Here is a 25800-nt window from a genome sequence, read left to right as displayed (position 1 = left end):
ATGAAATTCAATTCGGAAAACTGTTCTGAGTTGCCCTTTCTAAGCTTAACAAAACTGCATACTCAGTTTTGCTAAAGTACTTACCTATAATTTATAAAAAATATCAACAAAAAATGAGAAAAACTCTCATAACTCGGCCAAAAACGCATGAAATTAAATTCGGAAAACTGTTCTGAGTTGCCCTTTCTAAGCTTAACAAAACTGCATACTCAGTTTTGCTAAAATACTTACCTATAAATTATAAAAAATATCAACAAAAAATGAGAAAAACCCTCATAACTCGGCCAAAAACGCATGAAATTCAATTTGGAAAGCTGTTCTGAGTTGCCTTTTCTATGCTTAACAAAACTGCATACTCAGTTTTGCTAAAATACTTACCTATAAAAATGTGAAAAACACAACTCGGCCAAAAATGCATGAAATTCAAAACCTAGTATGCAGTTTTGTTAAGCTTATAAAATAAAATAAAATAAAATATAGCTTATAAAATAAAATTATAAAATTTTGAAAAAATCGATCAAAAATTTTTTTCTTCCGGACTTGGCCAGAAAGATGCGCCTGTTAATGCTGATCAAGAATATATATGGTTTATGGGGTCGAAAATGACTCCTTCAATGCGTAATGAGCTTCGGACTGGAAATAAAATAACCTGCAGGGGGTATAAAAATTATAGCTTCGTTGTTTTTCAACGTATGTTTACCTACTCTCAGATATAAGCTTTTTTTATTATTCTAGAATTTTGGTATACATTTTATAAAAATCGGGCAACTATATCATATAGCTGCCATAGAAGCGATCGGTAAATGTATAAAATATGTAAAGCTGGGAATGTAAAACTGAAACTGTCAAACTGTAAACATAAAAAGGTAAGGTAAAAAAGGTTAGGTAAAATTTAATGAAACTCTGTTTTGTGAGTGTTTTCAGCATTTAAATCTATAATATAAACATCGAAACCAATCTGCAAGGGTATACAAACTTCGGCGTGCCGAAGTTAGCTTCCTTTCTTGTTTATTACCACTTAACAGTGGTTTGTGTCCCGACTAGACACTTAACAGCGGATTGAGACCGTAACACAAACTGTTTGAAGCCTGAAAGGGATGAATTTATGCCAATGCCTGTGAGTGGAAAAGATACAACCGCATATCAGAATGGAGGGGAAATGGAATTCATTTTTTTTTTTGTTGTCTCTTGCCCATTGGCGGGTGGCTTTACATAGCCGCAGACCTGACTTCGGCTTCGCTTTACAAAGACTATGTGGCTTTTGGCCTTACTTAGGTGTTTGTTTCCCCCGGTCAGGCCAGCAACAGCCACGGTCTCTGGACTACGCAACTCGGTGTACACGTTCACTCGGCGCAGATCTATCAACGTCAGCGGATGTTCCATGGAACCACCGGCCACAGGATATAGTATATCGGACGGAGGGTAAAATCGGAGGTTGAAACGGAAAGGAAAAACGGTGACAGGAAATCGTATAAATTTACTATATCTTGAAAATATCCGGAATTATTTTACATTTTATTTGTTATATTGGATTTAATACATTGTCAACGATTTTATACTCTTAAAGGGTGTCATACTTTTACAGAACTTTTAGCGGAGTAAAGGAGGAATTTCCGACTCTATATAGTATTCATATTCTTGATCAACATAAAGACAGATTTTAATTTATATTTGTCCAATCAATATGCAGATTTATAAAGAAAACAAAAAATAACTAACACAGAAAATCAGCCCGAATTGAATATAAGAAGGTATATAAAATATTAAAAATAATGTTAATTCGATGGGGATATATATTAAACAAGTAATTATAAATAAATTTAAGGGTTGTTTTAATTTATCCGTACAAATAATTCCGAATTTAAGCCAGGCAATTAAAAAAAACAGCATATGAAAATTCAATCCACAAATGTGGATCGTATGGTGGGATCTCCTTCCCGTGAGAAGAATATATGAACATTATTTGCTCTACAAGGATCGCTTGAAAGCATCCTTTGTTGAATCAACAGCCATTTATTTATTCATTTTCTATTTTTAATTTTTATTTATATTTGTTAATTATTCCTATTGCAGCCTTATGATACACTCGTTAGATTTTTAAATTTATAACTCGGCAAAAAGGATTAATTTCAATTTGGAAAGCTGTCCTGGGTTAGTTTCTGAAAGGTTAATGAATCTGCGTACATAATTTAATTTAAAATTTATTCCATAATTTTATATAATAAATTTTGTGAAAAATAAAACCGAAAATTGTCATAACTTGGCAAAAAATGCATTAATTTAATTGGTTAATAAATCTGCATAATAAATTAATAAAATAACTTTTGAAAAATGTTAATCCATAATTTATATGATAATTTTGGGGAATGAAAATTCAAAAATATAATTATGGCTTAGCTGTGATCTATTTACAAAGTCCTTTGAATGAATGAAAAGCTCCACATCTCTTCCCCATTAATTCCAAGCACAAAATACTCGTAATATTTTTTATTGATTTATTTATTTCTTTGCTTTGTATATAAATGATGATGTTTTTTCAGATTTATTCTTTTTACTGCCAAGTGAAAGTTTTGAAAACGCACAAAGTATAATTGTAAACTTACAAGTAGAGCACAGTGACCATCTGAACGATAATCTGCTGCCAAAAGTGTGTAAATCATAAGCTAAGTCGAGGCATTCTAAACACGACACGAATCGAAGAAGTAAATCCCTCGCTCTGGGTGAGAGGCCCCTTAACCCTATTAATATAATAGACTTACAGTGTTTATGGTGAGGGCGAAGAGGAGTCGCTGTCCTCGCACTCGGATTGTGTATAACTTTCGCTGCATATAAAAATAGAAACTCTGTGTTGTCCCCAATCGCGGTTCTAGTTGGTTGGCCTTAGCTTCTGTTTGCTTCTATGCCTTGCATTGATGCTCTTCCCACGATGTGGATTCCCCTTGTCATCTCTGGGTACTCCTCTCCCTACCTCCGATAATCTTTACTCCGTTCACAGTTCGCATTTGTAGGCACTTTAGTGTTTCTCAAACAAAAAAGCATACAATCGATCCGCACTCTCTTGCTTTCCTTCTATAAATATTTACTGGGTGGGGTTTGACAACTCTGCTGCTCTGCTGGTCCTGCTCCTGCTTCTGGCCCCCGTAGGGCGGCAGTATCTAAGTGGCGGGCATCTGGTGCTCCTGGCCTAAGTACATCTTAACAGAGTTGGCTGAACGCTCCAAACTCGACGTAGGAATTAACCGAAATAACAAAAATATTCTTATTTTAAACTGCGCTCTGTTCCATGCATAATTAAATTAGATGTAAAATTGCGGCTGCCTCGGCATTCTGTCCTTTTCGAAGGAGGGCGGCGCTCTCTGTTCTTTGTTCCTAATAAAACCTCGGGCCCTTTGAAGGCCGCTTAAGAGGGCGTGCTTAACGCGGGCGCGATTGCTTAGTAGCTCCGCCGAAGGGGCGGCTAGTTGCGCGGGTTAACTCTAGTTACAACATAACGTAACGGTAACCTACAACGATTAATCCTGTGCTATAAGGTCGCCCAAAAGGCGCTCAAATCGGAGGCGGTCCGCGGATATAGCGCAGCTGGGGCGTGAAGCTCATGGACAGGTTGTTCAGGTTGTCGCAGCAGTTGGGCTGCATCAGGCAAGCAGCGCAGAAGATGGTGAAGAGGGCCACCTGCATAGGCACCGCCGCCCGGGCGATGCGCCATGCCCAGCCTCGGCGAGATCCCTTGCCGGAATCGGAGTCCTCCTCGGCGTTATCCTCCTCTGCGCTCTCCAGACTAAAGATCAGCGAGGGATCGTCCGAAGGATCATCGCCGCCATCGCCACTGGTCAGTGTCTTGAGCTGGCTGAGCACCAGCTTCTCCTGCTCGGGAGTCAGCTTATGCTCCAGATTCACTTCAGCCGCGACAACGGATTTTCCCTGACGGGATTTGCGCGCATTCTTACCACGCTTGCCGGGCGAGTGGGGCTGAGCCTGGCCCTTGACCGCCGCCTGCTTGTGCTTCACCTGCCCGTTGACTTTGATTGCGGACTCCGATCGCTGCTGGCTCTTTTCCTGCTGGTGCTCCTGCTCGCTCTGTTGGAGCTGCTGCTTCTGCTGATGGCTGGTTGCCGTGCGCACAATCAAATCGCGGCAGGTGTTCTGCAGGTGCTTGAGCTCCGCCTCGGCACTCTCCATCCTGGCGGCAATCGAGCGCATGGCCTCGCTGCCCGGGGCCAGGGCCAGTTCCAGCTGCTTGGCCAGGCGCCGCAGGACACCCAGGCGTCGCTCCCTCTCCGACAAACCACCATCGGAGGTGGCACCGCCATCGGAGATGCCAGAGTCCGAAAGCGAACCGTTCGAGGCTGTGAACTTGGCTATGTGGTAGATATGATTGGGATCGAGGTGCTGCTGCACGGCGAGCAGCTGCTCCTGGCTGACGTGCACCTTCTCGGACAGCAGTTTGGCCACCAGCTTCACGTTCTGGGCCAGTTCTACGGGCGTAGCCTGTCCCTTGTCCAAAGCTCCTTCCAGGCCCTTCAGAGTGCCCCTGTCCTGGCCCAGGGCCAGGTGGAACTCACTCAGGCCCGACTCCAGTTGCCGCCAGGCAATCAGCGAGTTGGTGAGCATCTCGAGTTGCGTGTTGATCCTGCAGTAGGCAATGGATATGGATTAGAGAGGATTCCTCGTAGCATTCGAGAAGCAAACTCACCTGGCATCCGCCTCGTCCCAGGCGCTATACATATCGCTCACTTCGTTCTTCAGGTGCTTGTGGAACTCCTGTTCCGCTGACATTAGCGAGTGGACATCCCAGGCTCCCGGTGTGGCAGTAGAGGCTTCTCCTGTGGCCGTTGCGGCCTCCACCTGGTTGCCATTGCTGTCCGTGACCGTGATTGCCACCGTCTGCTTCTCCCTCTCACTCTCCCTTTTCTCCTCAAGGGCTTTCTCTGGTTTCAGTTGCTGTTCGGACTCCTGATGCTGCTGCTGCTGCTCCTCCATGGCGTTCTGTAGACGCCGCTCTTGCCTGGTCAGCCAGCTGTGGACGGAGGCGTTGAGCCGGAGCATATTGGTCCTGTAGCTAGACAGCTGAGATTGCTCCAACTGCGGGATATACATATAAATAATAGTAAAAGTTGGCGGAAAATATATCCTTCACTCACCTTGAGGGCCTCCACGGCTATCTGGATGGCCGGCTCCGTGTCGAGCAGCTCTGGCGTTGGCTTATCCCCCAGTCGCTGCAGCGAAAGCTTCAAGGCGCTCATCTCCTGCTGCAGCTTACGGGCAGCCGAGGCATTCTCGCTCCAGCCTAGCAGATCCTCCCAAGCGGCGAGCAGGTCTAAAAAAATGAGAGCAACAAATTGGGGGATTCAGGATGAGGTTGGTTAGGTGCAGGAGGTGATTTTCGGTGGCTTAACTAGTGCTCGTGTCGAGAGAAAGGCAATTTAATTGGGTGTCTCAGTCCTCGGTCTCATTTCCATTTACGTCTCCATCCCATTCCCATTTAGAGAGACCCTTTCCCCCTGCTAGCCCTTGGTAATGAATACCTTTCTCTAAACTCTGGAAAAATCACAGCGGAAAGTGAAACTCTGGGGCCGCGGAAAATCAACAAAAACAACAGTTTAAAAGTTTGCCATCGCCTCTTTGCGGTTTTTGTTGCGGGAGCCACACCGCTACCAAACTAAAAAGTTTTCTAATTGAAATGATTTTGCTGGGACTGAATCTAGTGGAGGTTCCCCCTTTGCACACACCTTGTATGCCTCTGTTTCCGCTCGGAATGCTCGCTTTGTGGGCTTGGATCGGCTGTAGATGGATTGGGATTCTGATTCTGCATTGAACGTTGGGCGGACTGGAACCAGAACCAGAACCGAACAAAAGAAAAGCTCAGCCAGCGAAAAAAAAAGAGGCAGAGTGATGAATAAAGAATGATATTCCTTCTAGTCGACTAGGGAATACCTAGTATTTAAAGAGTTCTAGGAAAAAATTACATAAAAGAGGATCTCCTATTAATAAAAAATTCATACAAAAATATTAAGTTGAGGCCTTATTTATATTTTCCAAGAACATTAATATCACACCTCAAAATTCCTTATTTTTCAAACCCTTTTCTTAGGTACTAATCAAAGATTCTATATCCTCGCACTTTTAGGTAAATCTCTGGCAATAACAACTCACCCTTGATAGGTCTAGAGTGTTGAGTTTTTTCCTGAGTTTTCCACGGAACCACTATGTTTAAATTTTGCGACAAGTGCGTGTGGCCCGGTTGAATAATTGAAATGCAATGCGTAATGCGAGTTTTACACAAATTACTTTCACCTGGCAACTGGCCAAAATCTGTGTTTTCTTCAGCTTTTTCTTGTTTCTTTTATTTTTGCAATCAAAATCCGCAGAGGATTTGACGTAGAAAATAAAACCTAACCGAACCGAACTTGTTGGCTGCCAAACCGAAACTGGTTGAGTGAACTTCAGAGTGCCAGCTGCAACGCAGCTCGAAGCGCGACTCGGATCGGGGATTTGGCTTTGGGTGGTGCCACGCTGAGCTCGGATCGCAGTGGCTGCAGCCCACAAGACCAAGTGGAGCGCAACTAAAATGATCGAAATGGTTGAGCACAAAGGGGGTGCTTTGCAGAGGGTTTCAGAAATTTACATGCTCGCCCAACTGGGTGATGTTTGCACTGGGATAATATTTGGTATGGAAAGTATTTAAAAATAAATATTTGAATAATTTCATTTAAGCCTCTAAGAATTATCAACCAGAACAAGGCTTTAGGAACTCAAATTCTCGTTTAATATTCCATTAATACCTCGATTTATCTTAGTGTAATCACAGCTCACGCACTTGGTTGCGTTTGGTTGTGATCTGGTTCGAAGTCGTTTCAAGTTCGTACCAAAAGCTGAAGTTGCCCGGCTCAGAGGGATCGGGGTGCCAACTCTCGACTCCACCTGCTTTCCGGCAGATATTGAATAATCTTCGCTAGATAATGGGTCGACAGCCGCAAAAAGTGCACATAAAATTGATTAGCCATTAACTTGGCTAAGTGAGGAAGGAGATTATTGGCCACGACTTTCTCTTTGCGCTAATCAAGCAGCATGAACACAACTCATATCTCAGCTCGGCGTTGAAAATTAATTAAGCTGCCAGTGGGGAAACTCCCCGCGACCTGCCCCAACAACTGCCTCATTTTAATTTCAGCTGAAAATATGTTTATTTTCTCCACTCGACCAGCTGGGAGCTTCTTCCCTGCTGACATGCAAATCTGCTGCTTTATTTGCGCTACTTGCCGTTCATTTCGTCACGATAGCAAATACCCGACGAAAAGTGCAGAGACCGCAACATGGAGAGTGGGAGGGGTTTGGGCCAAGGTCGTTGACGTTGGCTGCAGCCATGGGAGAATATTTATATTACTCGAAAGTGTGTAGGAGAACCATCGACGAGCGAGAGAACACAGAATTGGCAGACAATAAACACTGCAGTTAACAAAAAAAATATTGTGTTGTTTTTTACGGCACTGAACTCGTGGCGAAAACTAGAAAATATAATATACAAGAAAGGAAGCTAACTTCGGCACGCCGAAGTTTGTGTACCCTTGCAGATTGGTTTTGATGTTTATATATTATAGATTATAATACTGAAAACACTCACAAAACAGAGTTTCATTACATTTTACCTATACTTATTATGTTTACAGTTTGACAGTTACAGTTTTACATTCCCAGCTTTACATTTTCTCTAAAATATCATAACAAAGCCAAAAAAGCATTAAAATCAATTCTGTAAGCATTTCTATGCTAGTTTTTTCTAGCTTAAGAAATCTGCATCTTAAATTTTAAATGTAAAGAAATCGAATTTTAGGTCGATTTTTGAGAATTTTAATGATGTAACCCCTTATCAATTTTTGAAAAAATGAACAAAAAATTTTTTCTTTCCGGGCATGGCTAGAAAGAATCTCCTGTTTATGCTGATCAAGAATATATATGGTTTATAGGGTCGCAAATGATAGCTTCACTTAATAAAATCATATTTTCCTTTCAGGAAGACCGGAAATATTAATTATTTTTAAAAGGATATTTTCCATATTTTTTTTATGATAATTTTTGGAAAAATCAAAGTCAAAAAATATCATAACTAAGCCAAAAAAGCATCAAAATCAATTCTGTAAGCATTTCTATGCTAGTTTTTTCTAGCTTAAGAAATCTGCATATTAAATTTTAAATTTAAAAAAATCGAATTTTTTGTCGATTTTTGAGAATTTTAATGATGTAACTAACCCCTTATCATTTTTTGAAAAAATGAACAAAAATATTTTTCTTTCTAGACCTGGCTAGAAAGAATCGCCTGTTTATGCTGATCAAGAATATATATGGTTTATAGGGTCGGAAATGACTCCTTCAATGCGTTACTAGCCTCTGACTGAAATTATAATACCCTGCAAGGGTTTAAAAATGCAGGAGAAGTAGCACAAATAAGTGGAAAGCTAAAGCCTAGAAGACACATATAGGAACCTATTTGATAATCTAAAGTCTAGATTCTACATACAACTAGTAATTCATTTCTGACTTACTTAAGATGGATTTTCATGATTCAATTGCAAATTGTGAAGGTAAAGAAACTTTGGAAGGTACCTCCCTTTCTTTTTTATCACCAGTTAGCTTTCATAGTAATTACTTACTTTGCCTTAACCCAAAAATAGACAACTCTGACTACCTCAATTTAATTTATTATTCCACCCTCCAAGAAGGATACACAAACCCCAGGGAATGGCGTGACAAGGAGCCATGAGGAGCTAGAAAAAGGTGTGTTCTAGATTCATAACATTCAGAAATATCTATACCCTAAATGGAATAACTATAATATGCCCTTCTATAGATAAAGAAAAGCAAATAAAGCCAGCAGGTGAGGTAAGACAACCGCCAAAATTATAAAAACAAAACGAAAACAGTCAGTGGCTGACCTAAGGCACAGCTCAAAATATTTGCCAAATTAATCTTGAATAATTATAGACAAAAAAAATGCCTTTGGCTTTTGTGTGTGTGAGAGAGGCAAACAATTATAGACAATTAGCAATACAAAATTTTTAAAATATATATAAAAAACGACGTTGCTGGATATTTTTAAATGCTGGTTAGAGACAGGAGAACAGCCAACGAGCAAAATTATCACCGAGATGTTAAAATGCTAAAAATGCTCAAGATGTTGAAAATGTGAATGGAAATCGGTCTTTCTGCATGAATGAGGCAATAAATCTCCCGTTTGCAGCAGTAAATCCACAAACGGAAATTGCCTGGCAAATGTAAATGGGAATGAAAATGGCGAATGTTTCCACAGAGGAGGTTCCCCCTCAGCGGTTCCGGCCAAAGGAGGTTCAATGCCCTTCCAACCACAACTATGAGCCACCTGAGTGGTGGCTGCAATCATCCAATCGATTTGATCCCGTTTTGGGAAGTATAAATACTTTCAACTCCACAGCTTCAAATCAAGCGAAGGTCAGCCGATAGATCTATAATTAATGCTCTCTGTCGTCGAATAACAACTGAGAACTTGAACTTAGCCTTAGTTATATGAGGTAATTGAGCAACCGGTTCCGACATTTTTTCTGTCTCTCTGCTCGCTCTAAAAGGAAAACTTTAAAGAAGAATATATGCCATAAAGAGCTAAACATTGCCAGTGCTCACTGTTCGTTTACCGTTAATTAACAGCAAGACAAGCAGCAGCGGGGCATGACGGTACAGTAAGCACCGGCAAACCCTAATTAGTTAGCCAAGCAGGCAAGCCCGATTTGGCAGGCTACCAAGTGCCTTGAAGTGGCTTAAAGTCGGTCACTATGTCTGGCGGAATTAAGAATCGTCAAGAGAAGAATCTTAAAGAATCGGGAATCAGCAAAGCCTGATTCTTGGCCATCAACTTGAGATTCTTTATTGGGGTTTTTTATGTGAATTACATTGCTAGCGGATCTAAGAGTGGAGAAGAGATCGTCGTTCTTTAAGCACTCAAGTGGCGTATTTATGATCTGGAACATTGCTGCTGCTGCTTCTCCTGCTTTTAGATTCTTTTAGATGTGGCAATGTTTTTCTGGGTTAAAGTAGAGTATAAAGCACCGTAAGACCCTTATCAAGAGCTTATTGGTTTGGAGAGACTTAAGAGGGTATACATTGTAGGGTACTCTGAGACCTAATCAGAAATTTCAATGGATTTTTAAGATCTAGAAAGGATGTATTCCTTAGGATGGGGATAAGTTAAAGATAAATATTTAAAAAAAATCAATATGCTGTGAAAAAATAGGTTTAAATATAGTGTCTTAAAAATGTGAACAGAAAAGTATTACAAAATATTATTATTTTCTCTTTCTTAGCTTTTACCTCTGTGTAAATGTGACCTCTTATATTAGCTTAAGATTAGCATTCCTGGATATTACTAGTTATCCCTTCTTTTATTAGTTTTCCTCGACTTCTTTAACTTTCCAATTACCCCTTTTAAAGCGTTTTCTATTACAACTTAGATAGCACCTACATTTCTCCTAAAACAGACCCAAACAATCTCTGGGTATTATCTCCCGTATTCCCTCTAATTGCCAGCTTAGTCACCAGCACACTTTTCCCTTAAAACCTTCAACTCATGTCTCTTCTCTCCCAACTTTACCTCTTAGCGACTCAATTTGCTCTGCTCGTTTTCACTCTTATCGCATTGTGCGATCTAGTCAGGGCCTCCGCATCTCATACACGCTTTACACCTGTTTCCCAATTATGTTTACCAGGCCAGCACATCATTTATCTCTCGGCCCCTCTAGTAGGCACATATCTCTACTGGAGAGTGTTTGCCTTTTGCCATTGTTGGCTGCTCGGCTGCTTGGATGGATGGTTTAATGGCTTAGAGTGTTTGTGTTTACCTTGTTCCGATGACGAGCGCGATGTGTTAGTGGAAGAGGTGGCCGAGAGCATTTCGGAAATATCCGTTTGAACGGCCACGCTGACTTTCCCCATAATGGTCGGCGGAGTTTTCTACCCTTGGCCCTTAGGAAAATGTGGAAAATGGGTGGCGGGGAGGAAAAGCTTTGCTCTTGCTCTCACTCTCGCTCTCTTATTGGGGTGACCCACTTTTAGTGAACCACAAGCGCCACTTGAAATCAATTTTTGTAAACAGTTTTGTGTTTTAAAAGATTTTCCATTTCTACACTCACAACACAGAAACACAGCGCGGCGAGATTATGGGAATTTTCCCCGTGATTTGAGCAATGCTGCATTGAAATTTTATTTTGCGACCTCGAAAAGTTCAGGGAAAACTCTCGCCAATCTCTTATATCGGGGGAAAAAACAAAACTCTTATACACGCGACTTGGGGTTTTATGAATGGCAGATGTTTTGAGCCTCCGAGGGAAGAGTTTTCGCTGATATGCTTAAGTAGGTTTAGAGGGAGCTCGGTTATGAATTTATCACAGTTATTTTTGGTGGAATTATGAGGCAATCTCGCTGGCTTATTTCGTAGAATTTCGCGGAAGCACGTTAAAAGTTAATTATGCGACAGCAGACAGACAGAGGAGGAACTATGAACGGAGAACGACCGCTTAGAACGCGCGCAGAAAGTGAACTGAGAGATGTGCGGAGCGGCGACTGCCACAGCGGAGACAGCTGAGAACCCAGAGTCGAGAGCTTCAGGCGAAAACAGGGAGGGAAAAGCAAAAAGCAGAGAACCACAGCCAGCAGAGGGAAACAGCAACGTGCTTGCCAGCACAGTTACCTTAAGTTATGCCTTTGGATTCTATTTGTTTTTAAAACAGCTAAACTTTACACAGCTCCAAAAGCTTGAAAACTAAATTAAAGCGTAATTCATAGTACAGAAAACAAAATAAATTCCTTTAGATATATTTATAGTATTAAAATATTAAACCAAATTAATTGTTAGCTCCAATATAAAACTCCATCTTTAAAATGAATATTTAAATAAAAGAAAAATAATTACAAAAAAAATACTCTTGAAAAAAAATTAATTAAATACCCACGCATTTTTGCTGTGTGTACAAAAATATATCACAAAAATCGACAGCAGCTTACACGCTAACATCAGAATGAGAGAAGTCTTAATGACAGAACTTTTGAACTTGGCTTCGTCACTCCTAATCTCTAAAAAACAAACGAGTATATATACATGTATAAACAAATATACAAATAAATAAATATATATATATTCATATATGTATGAGGTTTTTTGAGGGCCCGCTCATTAGATTCGGCGGCAAATACCAAGGCCAAGCCGCAGTAGCAACTACAAAAACAAAGCCACGGCGCTTTTATTTCGATATACGACGTCATTCCTAACGAAGAAACCAACAAAAACAAAAAAAAAGAGACGAAACCAAAAACCAGACCAGACAACAATGAAAAAGCTAAAAACATGACGACACAGACATAAAAACTCTCTCAAACGCTGTAGCAGGAGTTAAGTAAGCACTACCAAGGCGCCACCTATTGAGCTATTTGACAACCCTGCAAAGCTGCAGTTGTACAAGCACTGTAAATTACTACAGTCTAACTTTAGTAGAAATTTAATTCAAAAAATGTTCACACATCTTCCGTATTGCAAAAACCCCTCTCGCTTGTATAAATTAATTTCCCAGCAAGTCATCACATTTGTTTATAAATATTACCCGCTGGCGAGTGTGACGTCAGCGGCCGAAAATACATTTGCTCTTGGTCGGGGTCAGAAAATTAGCAGCTGGCTAAAGTGGTATGTACCTATATCCCTAAAAGCGTATTAAGCAGATTTATTGGTCATTTCGGAAAAGACTTCAAAGAATGTGGAAATTTTTAAAGAAAATGTTAATGTTTATATCTCTCAAGTATAATAAATAAAAGAGGCTATGGATAAAAGCACAGTGCTTGCTAAACTTTATCGCGGACTCAAACCTATAGTGTAGAATGTAAAGTTTTTCCTACCTAAAGTCTTCAAAGCTGGGCAGTTTTTGTTTTTCTTAAGTTTAAATTATATAGAAATGAGTTTTGGAAGCCAAACCATGATTTAAAAAATATTAAAAAATCTTTTTTAAACCCTATTAGCTTTAAAAAATATATAAATTATAAGTTAACCCAAATACCCTTTCTCTTTGTGCCAGTTATATAAATAAATATAAAGTAAATATAAAGATACCATTTAAAAGACAGTTACTGCTGTAAAAGTGTAAATAAAATGCTTAAAACTAAAGAAATCTGTTTTTTAATAATTATTTTAGCCTCGTTCAGTTCGATCGAGCCGTGTGCAAACCATTACCGCTTCTGGATCGAGATCGATATTAGTGCTTGGATGAGAGCTCAATAGAAACTAAGTCAAAGAAATCTAAACAAGAGACACGGTTAAGGGATGACCGATTAATTAATTAATTTTGTTAAAACATTTGACAAAAGCACACACATTAGCATTAGCACTACATGGAGTTACATAGTTATAAAATCATGACAGAGTGACGAACGAAACAAAACACCAAAGTAAAACTAATCAACTAAACAACAGACAAACGCAAACGCTGATAATTATAACAATTTTAGTTTTGCTTTTGGTGTTTTCAAATTTTATTTTGCCAAAAATGATCAAAGAGAAACAAATATGCGCAAGAGAAAAAAATAAATGGAAGAACAGAAATAGAGTAAAATAAGATTATTTAAAATAATAATAATAAATACAAAACCGAATCGAACAGAGGATGGATGGACGACGTAAATTCGTAAATTCGATGCGAAATGCGTTTTGTCAAATGCAAAAACAAAATATTCTTCAAAGTCATACATTATATGCGTTTAAAGATCTAGTATTTGTACAGCGATCAAAGGCATCCGATAGTAATACATGCTTAAAGCTTTCATTCTCTTCTGGGCTCACAGCAGCCCCCGGAGGCCGCCAAAGAACCGCTCGAGGCGTCCGCCCACGGGCCGGTTTACCAAGTCGTAGAGGGATCTTAGCGTGCCCGCCAGGAACCTGTAGAGCGCAAAGTGCTCCAGCATGTTGCCCACGTCCAGCACGAACTCGATTACCCGCGCCACGAAGCGCGTAATGGGTGCACACTGGCACTCGGCCCTGGCCATCTGCAAAGGCGTCTCGAGCAGGGAACTGCCCGCCTCCACTGGAGCAGCAGCGGTGGCGGGTCGTGGTCTACGCCGTCGGCGGAGACCGCTGCTGGTCACCGACGCTGATACTGATGGCTTGCGCGATGGAGGTGGAGGCTGGAACTCACCTTTAGTCTGGCCAGCGCAGTGATTGGACAGCACGGTGCCGGGCGGGCCGCGGAGCACGGCCTCCAGGCAGCGTATGTTGTCGCGGCAAGTGTTGATGATCTCGTTCTGTTTGGGTAAGAAAATGAGCATAAAGTTGAGGCAAGCAGCGACTCATCTAAGACTTACATAATCCTCTGGCCTCAGCAGATGGCATCGGATCTTCAGGGCTCGGGTGTCATCCAGCCGATCGCGACTCTGCTGCAGCAGGGAGCGCATCTCCTGCTCCCCATCCTCGGAGTCAGAGCCACTCGAGGATGAAGTGGTGGCTGGAATTAGCTTGATGCACTTTTCCAGGTTGCGCGAGGAGCGTCTTCTTTCGTCAGCAGTCACAGTGCGTCGTCGCCGGGTGGAGGTGTCGCTCTCCGAGGTGCGACGTAACAGGGATTGGGCCGAGTGGCTCATCCCGCCAAACTCCAGTTTGCGACCCACGGACTCTGTCCGCTGGCCAAGGTGCTGTGTGGACTGGGTCTTGGGCGTGGTGGTCAGGGCCGTGACGGAGGCAGACAGCGAGGGCTGGGCCTGCAGTGGCTGCGACTTCTGCTCCTGCTGCAGCTCCTTTTGAGTGCATTCATCCATGTCTGTAAGGGGCACAAATATGTATTTTAGAATATGTTATAATCCTCTAGATTGTGGGCATCTCACCTTGACACGACTTGCGCCTGACCTCGAGCGTCTTGCGACGACGCTCGTACTGCAATTCAAGGGCCCGCTGGCGACGGGCGTGGTCCACGCTACTGCTGATCGTGTCCTGGTTGATGTGCAGGGGCTTCACCTCGTGCTTCTGCAACGAGTCCATGCGCGGCGGCGAGAACGAGTCCAGATTGTTGGCTGCCGACAGAGAACTGCAGCAGTCCGACTGCGAGTCGATGAAATTGCTGTGGGTCGCATAGGATTTTTGAGCAGTTATAAATAAATCTTGGCAAGGCCTCAAAGGTCGCATTCATCATTTTAAAAACAAAGACGCACGACACCACTCACCGATAGTCGTCGCCGAATTCCAAGAGACGACGGGCGGCATCGGAATCAAAGCCCTCGGAATAGTTCTCCGAGTTGTATTTCTCTTGGTAGTTGTCCCAGGCCGTCTCCGAGATGCTGCTGTGATGGTCCTCGGTGCTGAGTTCTGTGGGGGATTCAAATTCGAATTATTAGTTTTCAAGAGGGGCTTCTCTATGAGATATCCTAGGGTTATTTTTAGTGGGATTTTGTGGTGCTTAGGCAATACCTTTGAGCCTGGTTTGTGCCGGCTTTGGGGGTGCTTGTGTGTGAGAAAAACAGACATAGTAGAGACAGAGATCGAGTTCTAGAGTTCTAAGCCCCTCAAGGATCTTCCCACTCACCTGCTTGCTGCTCATCCTCGTTCATGTAGTTGGAGAGGGCGGCCAAAGCACCCAGGCGCGTCTCACTGGCCAGCAGACCGGCGGTGGTGAAGGATCCCACCCGGAACTTGGGCAGCATAAGCTGCGATTCCCCTGTCTCGCCCTCCGTCAAAATAGTTACACCAGCATGCTCTCCCCCCTTGGGACTCAAGGGAGCTATAACTGCTCCCTTCTGGATGCTCAGCAAAGCATTCGTAAACTCCTGCAGCTGCTGCGACGACATTGACTCGCAGGACTTCATCAGGGTCTGGGTGAGATCGCCACCCAGCTCGGAACCCGAGTCCGACTTCCTGGCCGAAATGCGCTTCTTCCTGGCCTTCCGCCGCCTCAGGGAGCCCTTGCTGTCCGCTTTCCTGGCTGCATTGCTTCCCGTTCCCGACGAAGAAGCAGCCCGAGGTCTGGGACCCGGCGAAAGCGAATCCAAGGCGCTCTCGCTGATCGAGTGGCTGGCCAGTCCCGGTGGCGAGTTCTCAACAATCCGCGTGGTGGTCATCTGGGCCGCATCCGTGGTCAGCTGGGACAGGCAGGAGACGGACCAAGGTCGCTCCGACTTGCGACGCGACTGAGGCCGCTTCACAATCTTCACATTCAGGCTCTGATTGCTACTCCCGAAGCCCAGAGGCGTCACGGGTTGGCCAATGGGTTCGGCCGATCCACCGATTCTCTCCGTGGAATTCCCATAGGAATTCGTGCTCGTTTGCATACAGGTGGCAATGGAATCGGTGAATCCCTCCGAGGTGTCCGACCCGGCAGCTCCTCCCGTCGCTCCTCCAACAGCTGGGGTCTGGGGCACCGAGTCCGTTTCGGAAGCCTCGCCGGAGGCTTCGCAGTCATCGGGCTTGCTGCCCGGCAGGAGTTCGTGCGTGTGGCTGCGGGTCAGCAGCTGGGGTGTCGAAGGCTGGTGCTCTAGCCATTCCTGGGGGGCAAAAGGGGGATTAATTAGAGGGATAAATATTATTCCCTTTGAAAATGTTCACAATGCCGCATGAGCTCTTAGTCATGGATATTTTTGCATAATGTTTATAGGATATTAAGGTTAGTTAAGGCAAAGGACTTACCTCCACCCTTTGCTTGATGGGATGCGGCATGGTGACCTCTCGCTTCTTCACCGTCGACGAGATCTTAATGATGGAATGTTTCTGCTTCGTTGGCGTCTTCAGAGCCGCTTCTTGGGCGTCGCGCACCAAATGCTCTGCCTCCAGTACCAACTGCTTGATTGAATCATGCGAGACCTTGCCCTGGGAGGGAGAGGAAAGAGTGCGGTGAAAATGGAGAAAATGTAAAGTGAGAAACTGAGAAACTGAGAAACTGTTGGCGGAGTGAAAGAGCGGAACTTAATGAGCGTGCCGAATCGGTATCGTAGTCTGAAGTCATAAAGTTGTGACTAAGCCTACAGTAAAACTTCGCTGAAAAGAATTGTTTCTTTTTATGACTATATTTTCTAATTAATTTCCTAGTTATTTAAAACAAATATACAAGACTTTAGAGCAAGTTTTCTATATATTCTATTTAAACTACAGATGTTACCCCTTAAAACCAGCTCGTCTTAGCCAAGTTCCACTGTTGCCTGAATAGGAAATGCATCTCGCTCTCTCTCCATTCTTATCAGTGAGGGGTGTATGTTTTCCCTTATCGCTGGGCACTCTCTCATTCTCCCAGCTCTGCCGCCTTTTATCGCAATTTGTCACCCATTTCCAGTGCACTTCAACGTCATAACTGTCGAGTGGATTTGAATGGATTGCCTGGGAGCGGGATCAAGTGGAGTGGAGTGCCCAGGATGGGGGCAGTAAAGTGGAGTAAATATAGTACATAGAGTACATACATAGAAACACTCTAGTTCTTATCTTGTGCACTTCTGTTTATTTTGCTCACCCACTCACTGACTGTTATTATTTTTGCACAATTTTTTTTTAACACTCATCAATCAGGTAGTTGGTTGCTCACAAGGCAGGATGTTGACAAAAGAAATTATTTTCAGGGACTATTACTTACTTATATCTTTTAGGCAGAAATTTGAGTTGAGTGACTAGAGCTTGTGTGGACAATAAACTAAACTGATAAGGCTTCTCTATATTACCCATTATTCTATCTGTGACCTGTAAAGCCCTACCAAAAATGGGCTTTCTTATGTAGGCTAAAAACCTTATAAAGAAACTATGTGCTTTGGTGGTTTGGAAGGGATCGATCCTCCGCTTTAAATGATAATTCGACAAAATTAGATCTTTGGGTAAACAAAAGAAATTATTTTAAAGAATTAATACTTGTATATTTTAGGCAGAAATTTAAGATGAGTAACTACAGTAAAACTAACCTGATTGGCTTCTCTATATAAGCAATTATTCTATCTTCGACCCTACCAAAAAGGTACAACCTTATGGAGTCAAAAACCTTATAGGGAAGCTACGCGCTTTGGTGGTTTCCAACTATCAAGGGGGAGGAGACTCTCCGCTTTAAATGATAATTCGACAAAATTAGATCTTTGGGTAAACATACTTTCTCGCTCTTGTCTCTGAATACCTACTCCTCCACCTCCTCCTCCTAATTAATCAATCAATCACTGAAGCGTGGCTAATTATTCCTCTACAATTACAATATCTTTTTGTCTTTTTTTGGGGCTTACTCTGGTCAATTGAACAATTTGAAGGCTTTACTTTTCGTCTAGCTGAGCTGTGACAGATGTCGCGCACTGTCTGCCGCGTATCTTTGCATCTTTCACCGACTCTCAGCTGTCTTTATCACTTCTCTTTTTTGTTCGAAAACGCGCTCTGGCCGTCACTGAATGGTTAATCTTTGGTTTAATTTAATTAACAACTTCCTGCGGCAACGGCGGAGGCACGCGATCGGAGGCGAGGCCAGGTTTGGCAGCCACTGGCCAAACGGAAACAATTTTCTAATGCTTTTACTTTGTGAGCGCTCGCAGTTTGCAGTTTGCAGATTGCAGCTTGGCTGTTTACAGTTGCGATTGGGCGTTTGCGATAATTAAAGGCAATTATTAATACGAGTGCGGACGCGCCGGGATGCCAATTAAGGCCCAAAACTGGAAAGTGCAGCCTCCAGATACAGATACACACGCATTTAGATACAGATACAACTAAAGCAGTGGCAGTGCTTCGCAAACTGTCAACGCTACAGAAGACTTGGTGACTTTCTGACTTTAATTTATGTTTTTTACTCGCACGCAACGATGAATTTTTTTGTTGCCAAAATCTAATCGCGTTAATTTTTATTTTCGGGCAGGGAAATTCAGGTCAACTGGCGATAGACCACTATTTTATACGGTTTAAATTCTATTATTTTAACCTCACTTTTAATGCTTTGTCGGAGCCATTCCATTGATTTGAATGCGCGCTTGTTTTATTAACAGCAACTATTACAGGTAATTAATTTCGATTCAAGTGATTTTTTCGATTTTATCGCAATTTGGCACTGCCGTAGATCATTGGTGTTTCACTCTGGCTAACTTATTGCATTTTACCGTTTTTAATGAGCTTTTCAGCCTGTATTCTCTATTTATTTAATGCAAATTTCACAAGCACTTTGAACACATTTCGCTCTCCCTCTATTGTTGTTTTAACAATTGTTTGTCGGTTGGCTAGCTATTATTTTTTTTTTATTCACTGTTTGCCTTTGCCTTTTGCCATTATCTTGGCAAGTCCGCTCCCCGATTTCTGGTCCGTCCGTCGGCCTCAGCGTTGCGAATCCAACTGAGTAGTGGAGGGGCTAACGCTCTGGAGTGCACCAACACTCTGCCTCTGCCGGCTGTGGCTATAGGTATAGTCGTCAGTCGTCGGGCTGTCAGATTGCTCAGAGGCACAACGGTGGCCATAAAGCGAATTAAAATAAACTGTCGAATCGCAATGCGTTTGATAATAGCTCTCAGGGGGGGGTGGGTGTTAAGGGGTGGACGGACAGGCTGATAAGATAATATACTCCGCAAATCGATTTGAAATCGGAGTCAGCGAGAGAGGAGCGAATTGATTTCTATTTCATTATTATTTTCCTTTCTATTTTCCATTCAAGCTACATACGTTTTGTTAGCTTTCATTCGTATCTTTGCTAAACACTTTAATTTGCAACTGAATAAAAATCATTTGTGTCTGCCGATAAGATAATAGTGGGTGTTTTTATAGGTAGGGTTGGGTGTATATTATACACCAGGGATTATTTAAACTTGATTTTCTGTTATATACACATTAATAAAATAATAATATGGACAACTGTTTTTTACTTTGATTGGACTAAAAAATGATCGAACAATAAATAAATAAAAAGATATAATTTTAAAAACCTTTTAAAGTTGAACTAATTAATATATCTTTCCTTATCCGTTATTTGTTATGACGGTTATTTTTTATTTACTTTTTGGCTTTATTGGTAGCATTTCTTTGCTTTAAAATGGAAATTCATAAAACTCATGTGCGATTATCTTATCGATAAATGATAAATGCACTTGTCTATCAGTTTTTAATGTCTGCGATTTATTTATTGGGGCTTTCTGGAGCGTCACTCTTAAATGTCGTTTGTTTCTTTGAAAGCCTATCACTATTTGCCAGACTTTTAATTTGCGATTCAAAACAAAAAGCATGCGTGTTCGTCGATAAGATATATGTATATACATATATAATTTAACTCACAGTGCGATTTTAATGCAAGAGTTATTTTTATATATTTTGAGCGACGTCATGCCGCTTTTCGTTATCGTTGAAATCAGTTTTTGGTTGCGTCGACTTGATATATGGGTTTGCTTTTATTTTTTTTCGGAGGGGTTCAGTGTCTCAGGATCGAGTTTGCGAAAATGTAAAATTTGTCAAAATTAATCAAAGCTACGCGGGATTTCACTCTCAATAAATCAGCGAATGCGCGCATGCGTAGCAGCTTTTTGGTTAGGGAAAACCACTGCCTGCCCTCGGCCTGGAGGAAAATTACAGTGAAAATTGCGTGCGACAACTGCCGCTGCTGCTGCTACGAAATGCAAATGAAACTGCGAAAATGCACAAACATGTTCCGTCCAAGGAAAGTGAGAGTGAGTGCCAGACACTCGCTGCCCAGGGAGACGTTGATAGGCGGCGACAAATGATGGGAGTACCGCGGAGGAGAAGGAGACCACTGATGTGCACTCCTCTCTTGGCTGCCGGTTTCCCACACCTCCACATCCCACCAGAGCTCGCATTACACTCGATTACGCTCAGCAAGTTGTCAGAGTCGCATGTTTTACCACCGCTTTTACACGCACAAAAAGGCGACCACAAAAATCCCAGTTGGGAGAAATTCGATGCGACGCACGCAAACAGCTAAATCAAATGGAAGTGGAAGTGGAACTGGGAGTGGACCACCAGCAAAGATCGATTAGAGTTAGGCCAACGATCGATAAAGGGGTCTACCAATCGATTAAAAAGGGGAATAATAAGAACTACAGTTCATTACAGATCTTTCAAGTGAAACCCTTTTGAAAAAAGAAAGCTTTATTGCCTTGCCCTAAAAAGGTTAACAAAAACTACGAAAACTCTCCAAGAAATTGAGTTGAAAATGTAACAAGAACTCTAGACTGAATAAAAATATTTATTAATTAAATAAGTAATGAAGTTCCTCCACATTCTCATTGCTCTTGAAGTCTTTTAAAAATCCACAAGTCAAAAAAGGTAGTCCCAACCATTAATCAATCATTCTCTTAGTCCAAAAAGCCGTACTTCCTTCTAATAAAAAAATAACCTCTCAATTTCTCTATTTCGAAGGAAGTGCAACTTCCTTCTTCTTCTCTGTATGATCTCAATATGTTACAACTTACCTTGGCGGGCGATGCGGACATGGTGGCATTGCTGCTGCTGGCCTGGGACTTGGCCGACTTGGCCGGTGATCTGGGAGGCAAGTGGCAACTGGTTACAGTTTCTGCTGGCCAAACGCTGATATTGCAGATGTCCGCACGGCTATAAAAGCTGTTGTTCATCTAAGGAGAAAAAAGAAGAGAAGAACACATTCAATATTTTATGTAGAGTAAATACCATTTTAAAATAAGATGTTTAATCATTAATCCCAAAGTCCCCCTTGTCCTTTTCAATTGTTTCACTTCATTTCGCGTCACGTCGAGCTTTCGGCTCGGGCTTCTTTTCATTTGCCTTCAATGAAGAAATAAATCACACGTTTTCCAAGTTAATTTCGTACTTTCCCATTTTTGACGTGCTCCGCGGCGATCGTTTTTCCTGGACCACGACATCATGTCATGTCTCTGGCGGTAGTCATCGATCGAGAGCCTAAGACTCTGGCTCAAGCTCAGGTTTAGGTTCAGGCTCACTGTTCCCGCCAGTCTCTAGTCCCGAATCCGTGGTCTCAATCTCGAGGTTCACCTGGTAGTCAGTCCCGTTGCGAGCGACAGGAGTAGTCGGTGCATGATTCGCTTTCATTAACCCAACTGCTTAATCATCCGGCGAGGTTTTCCATTTATTGAAAATGCCTCCTTCCAAGCCAGATCCCTCGCTCGACCTGCTCTCGACCAACTCCTTGGCTCGGAATTACGGCAAACAAAACGCTTTTATTGACACAAGTCACAGACATGGCCACTAGACTTGAGCACTTGGCACTTGACTGACTGTGGGAACTTGTCTCGAACGAGGAACGGACTTCAGCCAGTCAGTGCTCCACAAATGGCGGCGACTTCGATTTTGAAGTGGATCTGATCGCGTTGGTTCCTCGGAGAGACAGCCAAGGGATGCCTCTCAATATAAGACTTTTTAGAGGTTCTATTGATTTCTGTGTTTCAAGTGATCTTTTCCTTCTCCTTGCTAATATTTATCTTATTCATTATAAATATTCCCTGGTAAACCCTCTAATTCCCTACCATTTGCTGTAAACCCACACTCACCTGCTGCAATTTGCTGAGATTTCCATTTGCCATATCAACAGTTGTCTCATCGACGCCCAGATCCTCTCCAGCCTCGCCCTCGTTGTTGTTTTGCTGCTGCTGCTGCTTGCTGCTGTAGCAATTGTTGTTGCTAATGATGTGTCTGGTGGTGTTGGTGCCATCGCTGGCGTTGCCATTGCCATTGATTTGGAACTCCATCTCGGCTTCCATCTGCGAGTGTATCTGCATCTGCAGCTGAGTGACTCGCGAGGTGGCCGATGTCTCGGTGTGCCTGCCGTTGGAGTTGGAATTGGAGTTCGAGGAGGAGCAGGCGCTGCTGCTGTCGTAGTTGCTGCTAGTTGCGGTTGTTGCTGCTGCTGTAATGGTCGTAGTGGTGACTCCGCCAGACTCCTTGTTCTCCTTATCCGAGTCGTCGCTGGGCGGTAGCTTTCCAACCGTGGTAACTGTGGTCGAGGAAATGGCCGTCGACTGCAGACCATCTACAATGGATATGCCCGATGTTGTTCCTGTTGCAACTTCCAATGTTGCTGCTGTAGCTGTTGCTGCTGCTGTTGTCGCCGTGTAGAGCCAACCCTCGTCGTCGTCATCCGTTGAGGCATCAGCCGATTTCAGTATCTAATATGGGAGGAAAGTCCCAGAGAGAGAGAGGGGGAAGAGAAAAACGAAATGCAACATTAAAGTCAGTGGTAACAAAATTCGCTAAAAGGAAAACCCAACGGCGGAGGAAACTCCGATGAAGATGAAGTGGTAGAAAATGAAGTTTAATTAGCGTTACTTGCGCAAAATGGCAAATTGTTGGGCTTGCAACTCCAAGTTGCTGCTGCTGCTGCACATGAGCAACAACATCTTTGAAGCCCCGACAGCAACGCCTTCTCTATGACTTCTCTTTCCCATTTCCATTCCCCCGGACTGGTCTTTGTCTTTCTGCTGGCAATTTATTTCCATTTCGAATGGTGACGACCTCAGCAGTTGTCAAATGTGGGAGGAAGAGTGAAGAATTGCTGGAGGAGGAGTGCAGAATTCTTCGCAGAAGGTGGAGTTGGAGTTGAAGATGAAGTTGGAGAAGAAGTCACAGACAGGCAAACAAACAAATTAAGTCTGAATGTTGTCGAGTTAAGAAGAAGTAGGGAGATCGACGTCTCGAAGGAATTCTTCTCTCAGTCCCAGTTCTTGAAATCGATGACTTTGGGAATCTTCTTGATACCAACTCAATTTACAGAGCTCTGGCTTAAGTCTTTATATAGTTTTGGGGTTTTTTCCTTCTTGAAAGGGACACAATACAAATTATTTCTGATTATGTATGGCAGCAAATATCAATAAGATATTGTAACATACAAATAATATCGATCGAGATTTAACGTTAAATGTGATATTTTAAGACATTTTCTATACTATTTTTATACATTATAAATTATGTGAGTTTTCCTCTCTTTTTGAAAAATATTGCCTTAAATAGCTTTTGCTTTACTTTTTCCTATTTTTCCTTCACTTCTTTAAAGTATTTATTAAATTTAGTTTCTTCTGTGATAAATGATTAATGATCTAGTTGCTGATGGTGATGTTTTAGTTAATGATGAAGACTACCGAATAATGGAATACAAAAGTTAATTATGAAGTTGTTAGGCATGCCAAAGAAACTATCAATACAATATAGATATATGTATGTATATATATGGTTAAAAATATTTTGGTGAGTAGATTTAGTTAGGTTACAATACAGCGAAATAGCAAGCCATCATGCTAATTAGTTGGCCAGAAAATACTCAGGGAGAAGAGAGGAGAGACGGATTCCCAACTTGGCATTGATGAGCGTGACCCCGACACCTTTTGAGGTTCCGATGGTTCCGAGCGTGGAACGAATCGTGGCCCGATGATGATTCGACGACGACCCGTAACCAAGAGAGAGAGAGACTGAAATCGGTACTTACGTCGCCGCCAGCTCCTCGCCGACGGATCAGGCAGGGATCCTCCTCGCTCTGGAGGTCACTGCCCGCCGCATTGCCCTGCTCGTTGTCTGTGTCCAAGTGCTTGAAGTAGAAGATGGCGCAGTTCTTGGACTTGCGATTTGAGCGGTTAAACTTAGAGGTGTCGTTGTGGTGATGACGCGTCTTCCTCAGTCCAAGCGGCGACTTGTTTAGCTCGTGGGCGCCGAGTCCTCCATAACCATGACCATGACTGGTGTTCCCACTGGTGTGCGAATTGGGCGTAATCACGGCCACGGCAATGTTCTTGTTGTGCATCTTGTTGCCCAGGCTGTGGTGGTGACGCTGCTGCAGCAGGGCACTAGTGCTGCTGCTGCTGCAGTCGCCCTTGATGACATTGCCGTTCTGTGGCATCTCGGCTAGGTTCAGATTCAGGACCCTTCGGACACCGGTCGCTATCAGCGGCAATCCCCGCCTGCTCAGCTGCTGCACCTGCTCAAAGTCACTGCTCTCCGAGTCCGCCTCGAAGTCGGTCAGTGTGGCCGCTGCACTGGGACTGGCCTGGTGGTAATGGTGATTCCACGATCGCTTGGCGATCAGAAAGTCCACCACATCGGTGCCCAGCAGATCGTCCTCTTCGTCCTCTTCCTCTAGCTCCTCGTCGGCCTCATCGCCAGGCTGAATATGCAAGTCAAGGGAGGGAGTCAAGGAGTGTTTGGTTGTTTGTTATTGGGTCAGGAGAACATGGGGTTCACACGCACACGCACACAAATTTTGAACATTTCATGCTCTGCCCGTAGAGTGATGCCAACTTTGGGGTTCTGGCTTGGTAAGGAGTGCAAGGGAATAGTGCCAAAAAAGTGATGATAATTTTGGGGGATTTCCTAGTCCTTGGGACTCTTCAGGATTTAGCTCTAGGGAGATAGGTCGTCATTCTATTCTTCTGTTGGTTATTCTTCATATTTTAAACAATTTCAAGCGGTAGAATTTTCTTTTAAATATATTTCTTGCTTGGTCTAAGCTTCCTTATCCATTTTTAGAAGATTTATTTTTATAAATTTAATACAAGTTCTACAATTTGATTCCCCAAAATCTTGTTATTTTATTCTCTTGCTTCTGTCTCAAAATGATGACCAAAAAAGTTGGCCACATCATTTGCTAAGTATTCTGTTCTGCCGTTTATGGTTAGCCTCTGCTGGGTTAACGTTTCTCTTGGGTTTCTTCTGCAACTCGGGGTTAGCTGGAGCTGGGGGTTAGGTGGGGTCAGGCCAAAAAGTTGACAATACTGTGGGAGGAGGCATGCAACTAAGCTAACATCGCAACAACGACAAGTCAAAAAAACAAACAAACAAACAGCAACTACATACAACGTACGGAGGAATATGCAAATCATTTGGATTTGGCTTCGGAT

At 42.8% G+C, this 25800-nt stretch overlaps 1 protein-coding gene across 5 annotated transcripts in view; it reads right to left on the bottom strand.

The window, feature by feature from the left end:
* Positions 1-2472: 2472 nt before the first annotated feature.
* Positions 2473-25800, bottom strand: part of klar (klarsicht) — a 123108-nt gene continuing 99780 nt past the window's right edge. The window contains exons 8-19 of one of the 5 annotated variants that reach the window (XM_017180220.3): positions 24396-25067; positions 22468-23082; positions 21397-21555; positions 16670-16849; positions 15573-16527; positions 15214-15355; positions 14878-15110; positions 14362-14813; positions 14196-14301; positions 5142-5317; positions 4694-5082; positions 2473-4630 (exon numbers count right to left, since the gene is read on the bottom strand). In XM_017180220.3, coding sequence (XP_017035709.1) covers positions 3547-4630; positions 4694-5082; positions 5142-5317; positions 14196-14301; positions 14362-14813; positions 14878-15110; positions 15214-15355; positions 15573-16527; positions 16670-16849; positions 21397-21555; positions 22468-23082; positions 24396-25067 — 5163 coding nt within the window. In that variant the 3' untranslated portion in view covers positions 2473-3546. Of the gene's footprint in view, positions 4631-4693; positions 5083-5141; positions 5318-10862; positions 11555-14195; positions 14302-14361; positions 14814-14877; positions 15111-15213; positions 15356-15572; positions 16528-16669; positions 16850-18231; positions 18878-18916; positions 19063-21396; positions 21556-22467; positions 23083-24395; positions 25068-25800 lie in introns of those variants that run through there. The other 4 variants (XM_017180309.3, XM_017180475.2, XM_017180392.3 and 1 more) reach the window with 4 other exon arrangements.

This window comes from Drosophila kikkawai, chromosome 3L (genome assembly GCF_030179895.1).
Source record: "Drosophila kikkawai strain 14028-0561.14 chromosome 3L, DkikHiC1v2, whole genome shotgun sequence".
Lineage (NCBI taxonomy): Eukaryota > Metazoa > Arthropoda > Insecta > Diptera > Drosophilidae > Drosophila > Drosophila kikkawai.
This window is presented reverse-complemented; position numbering and strand designations above follow the sequence as displayed.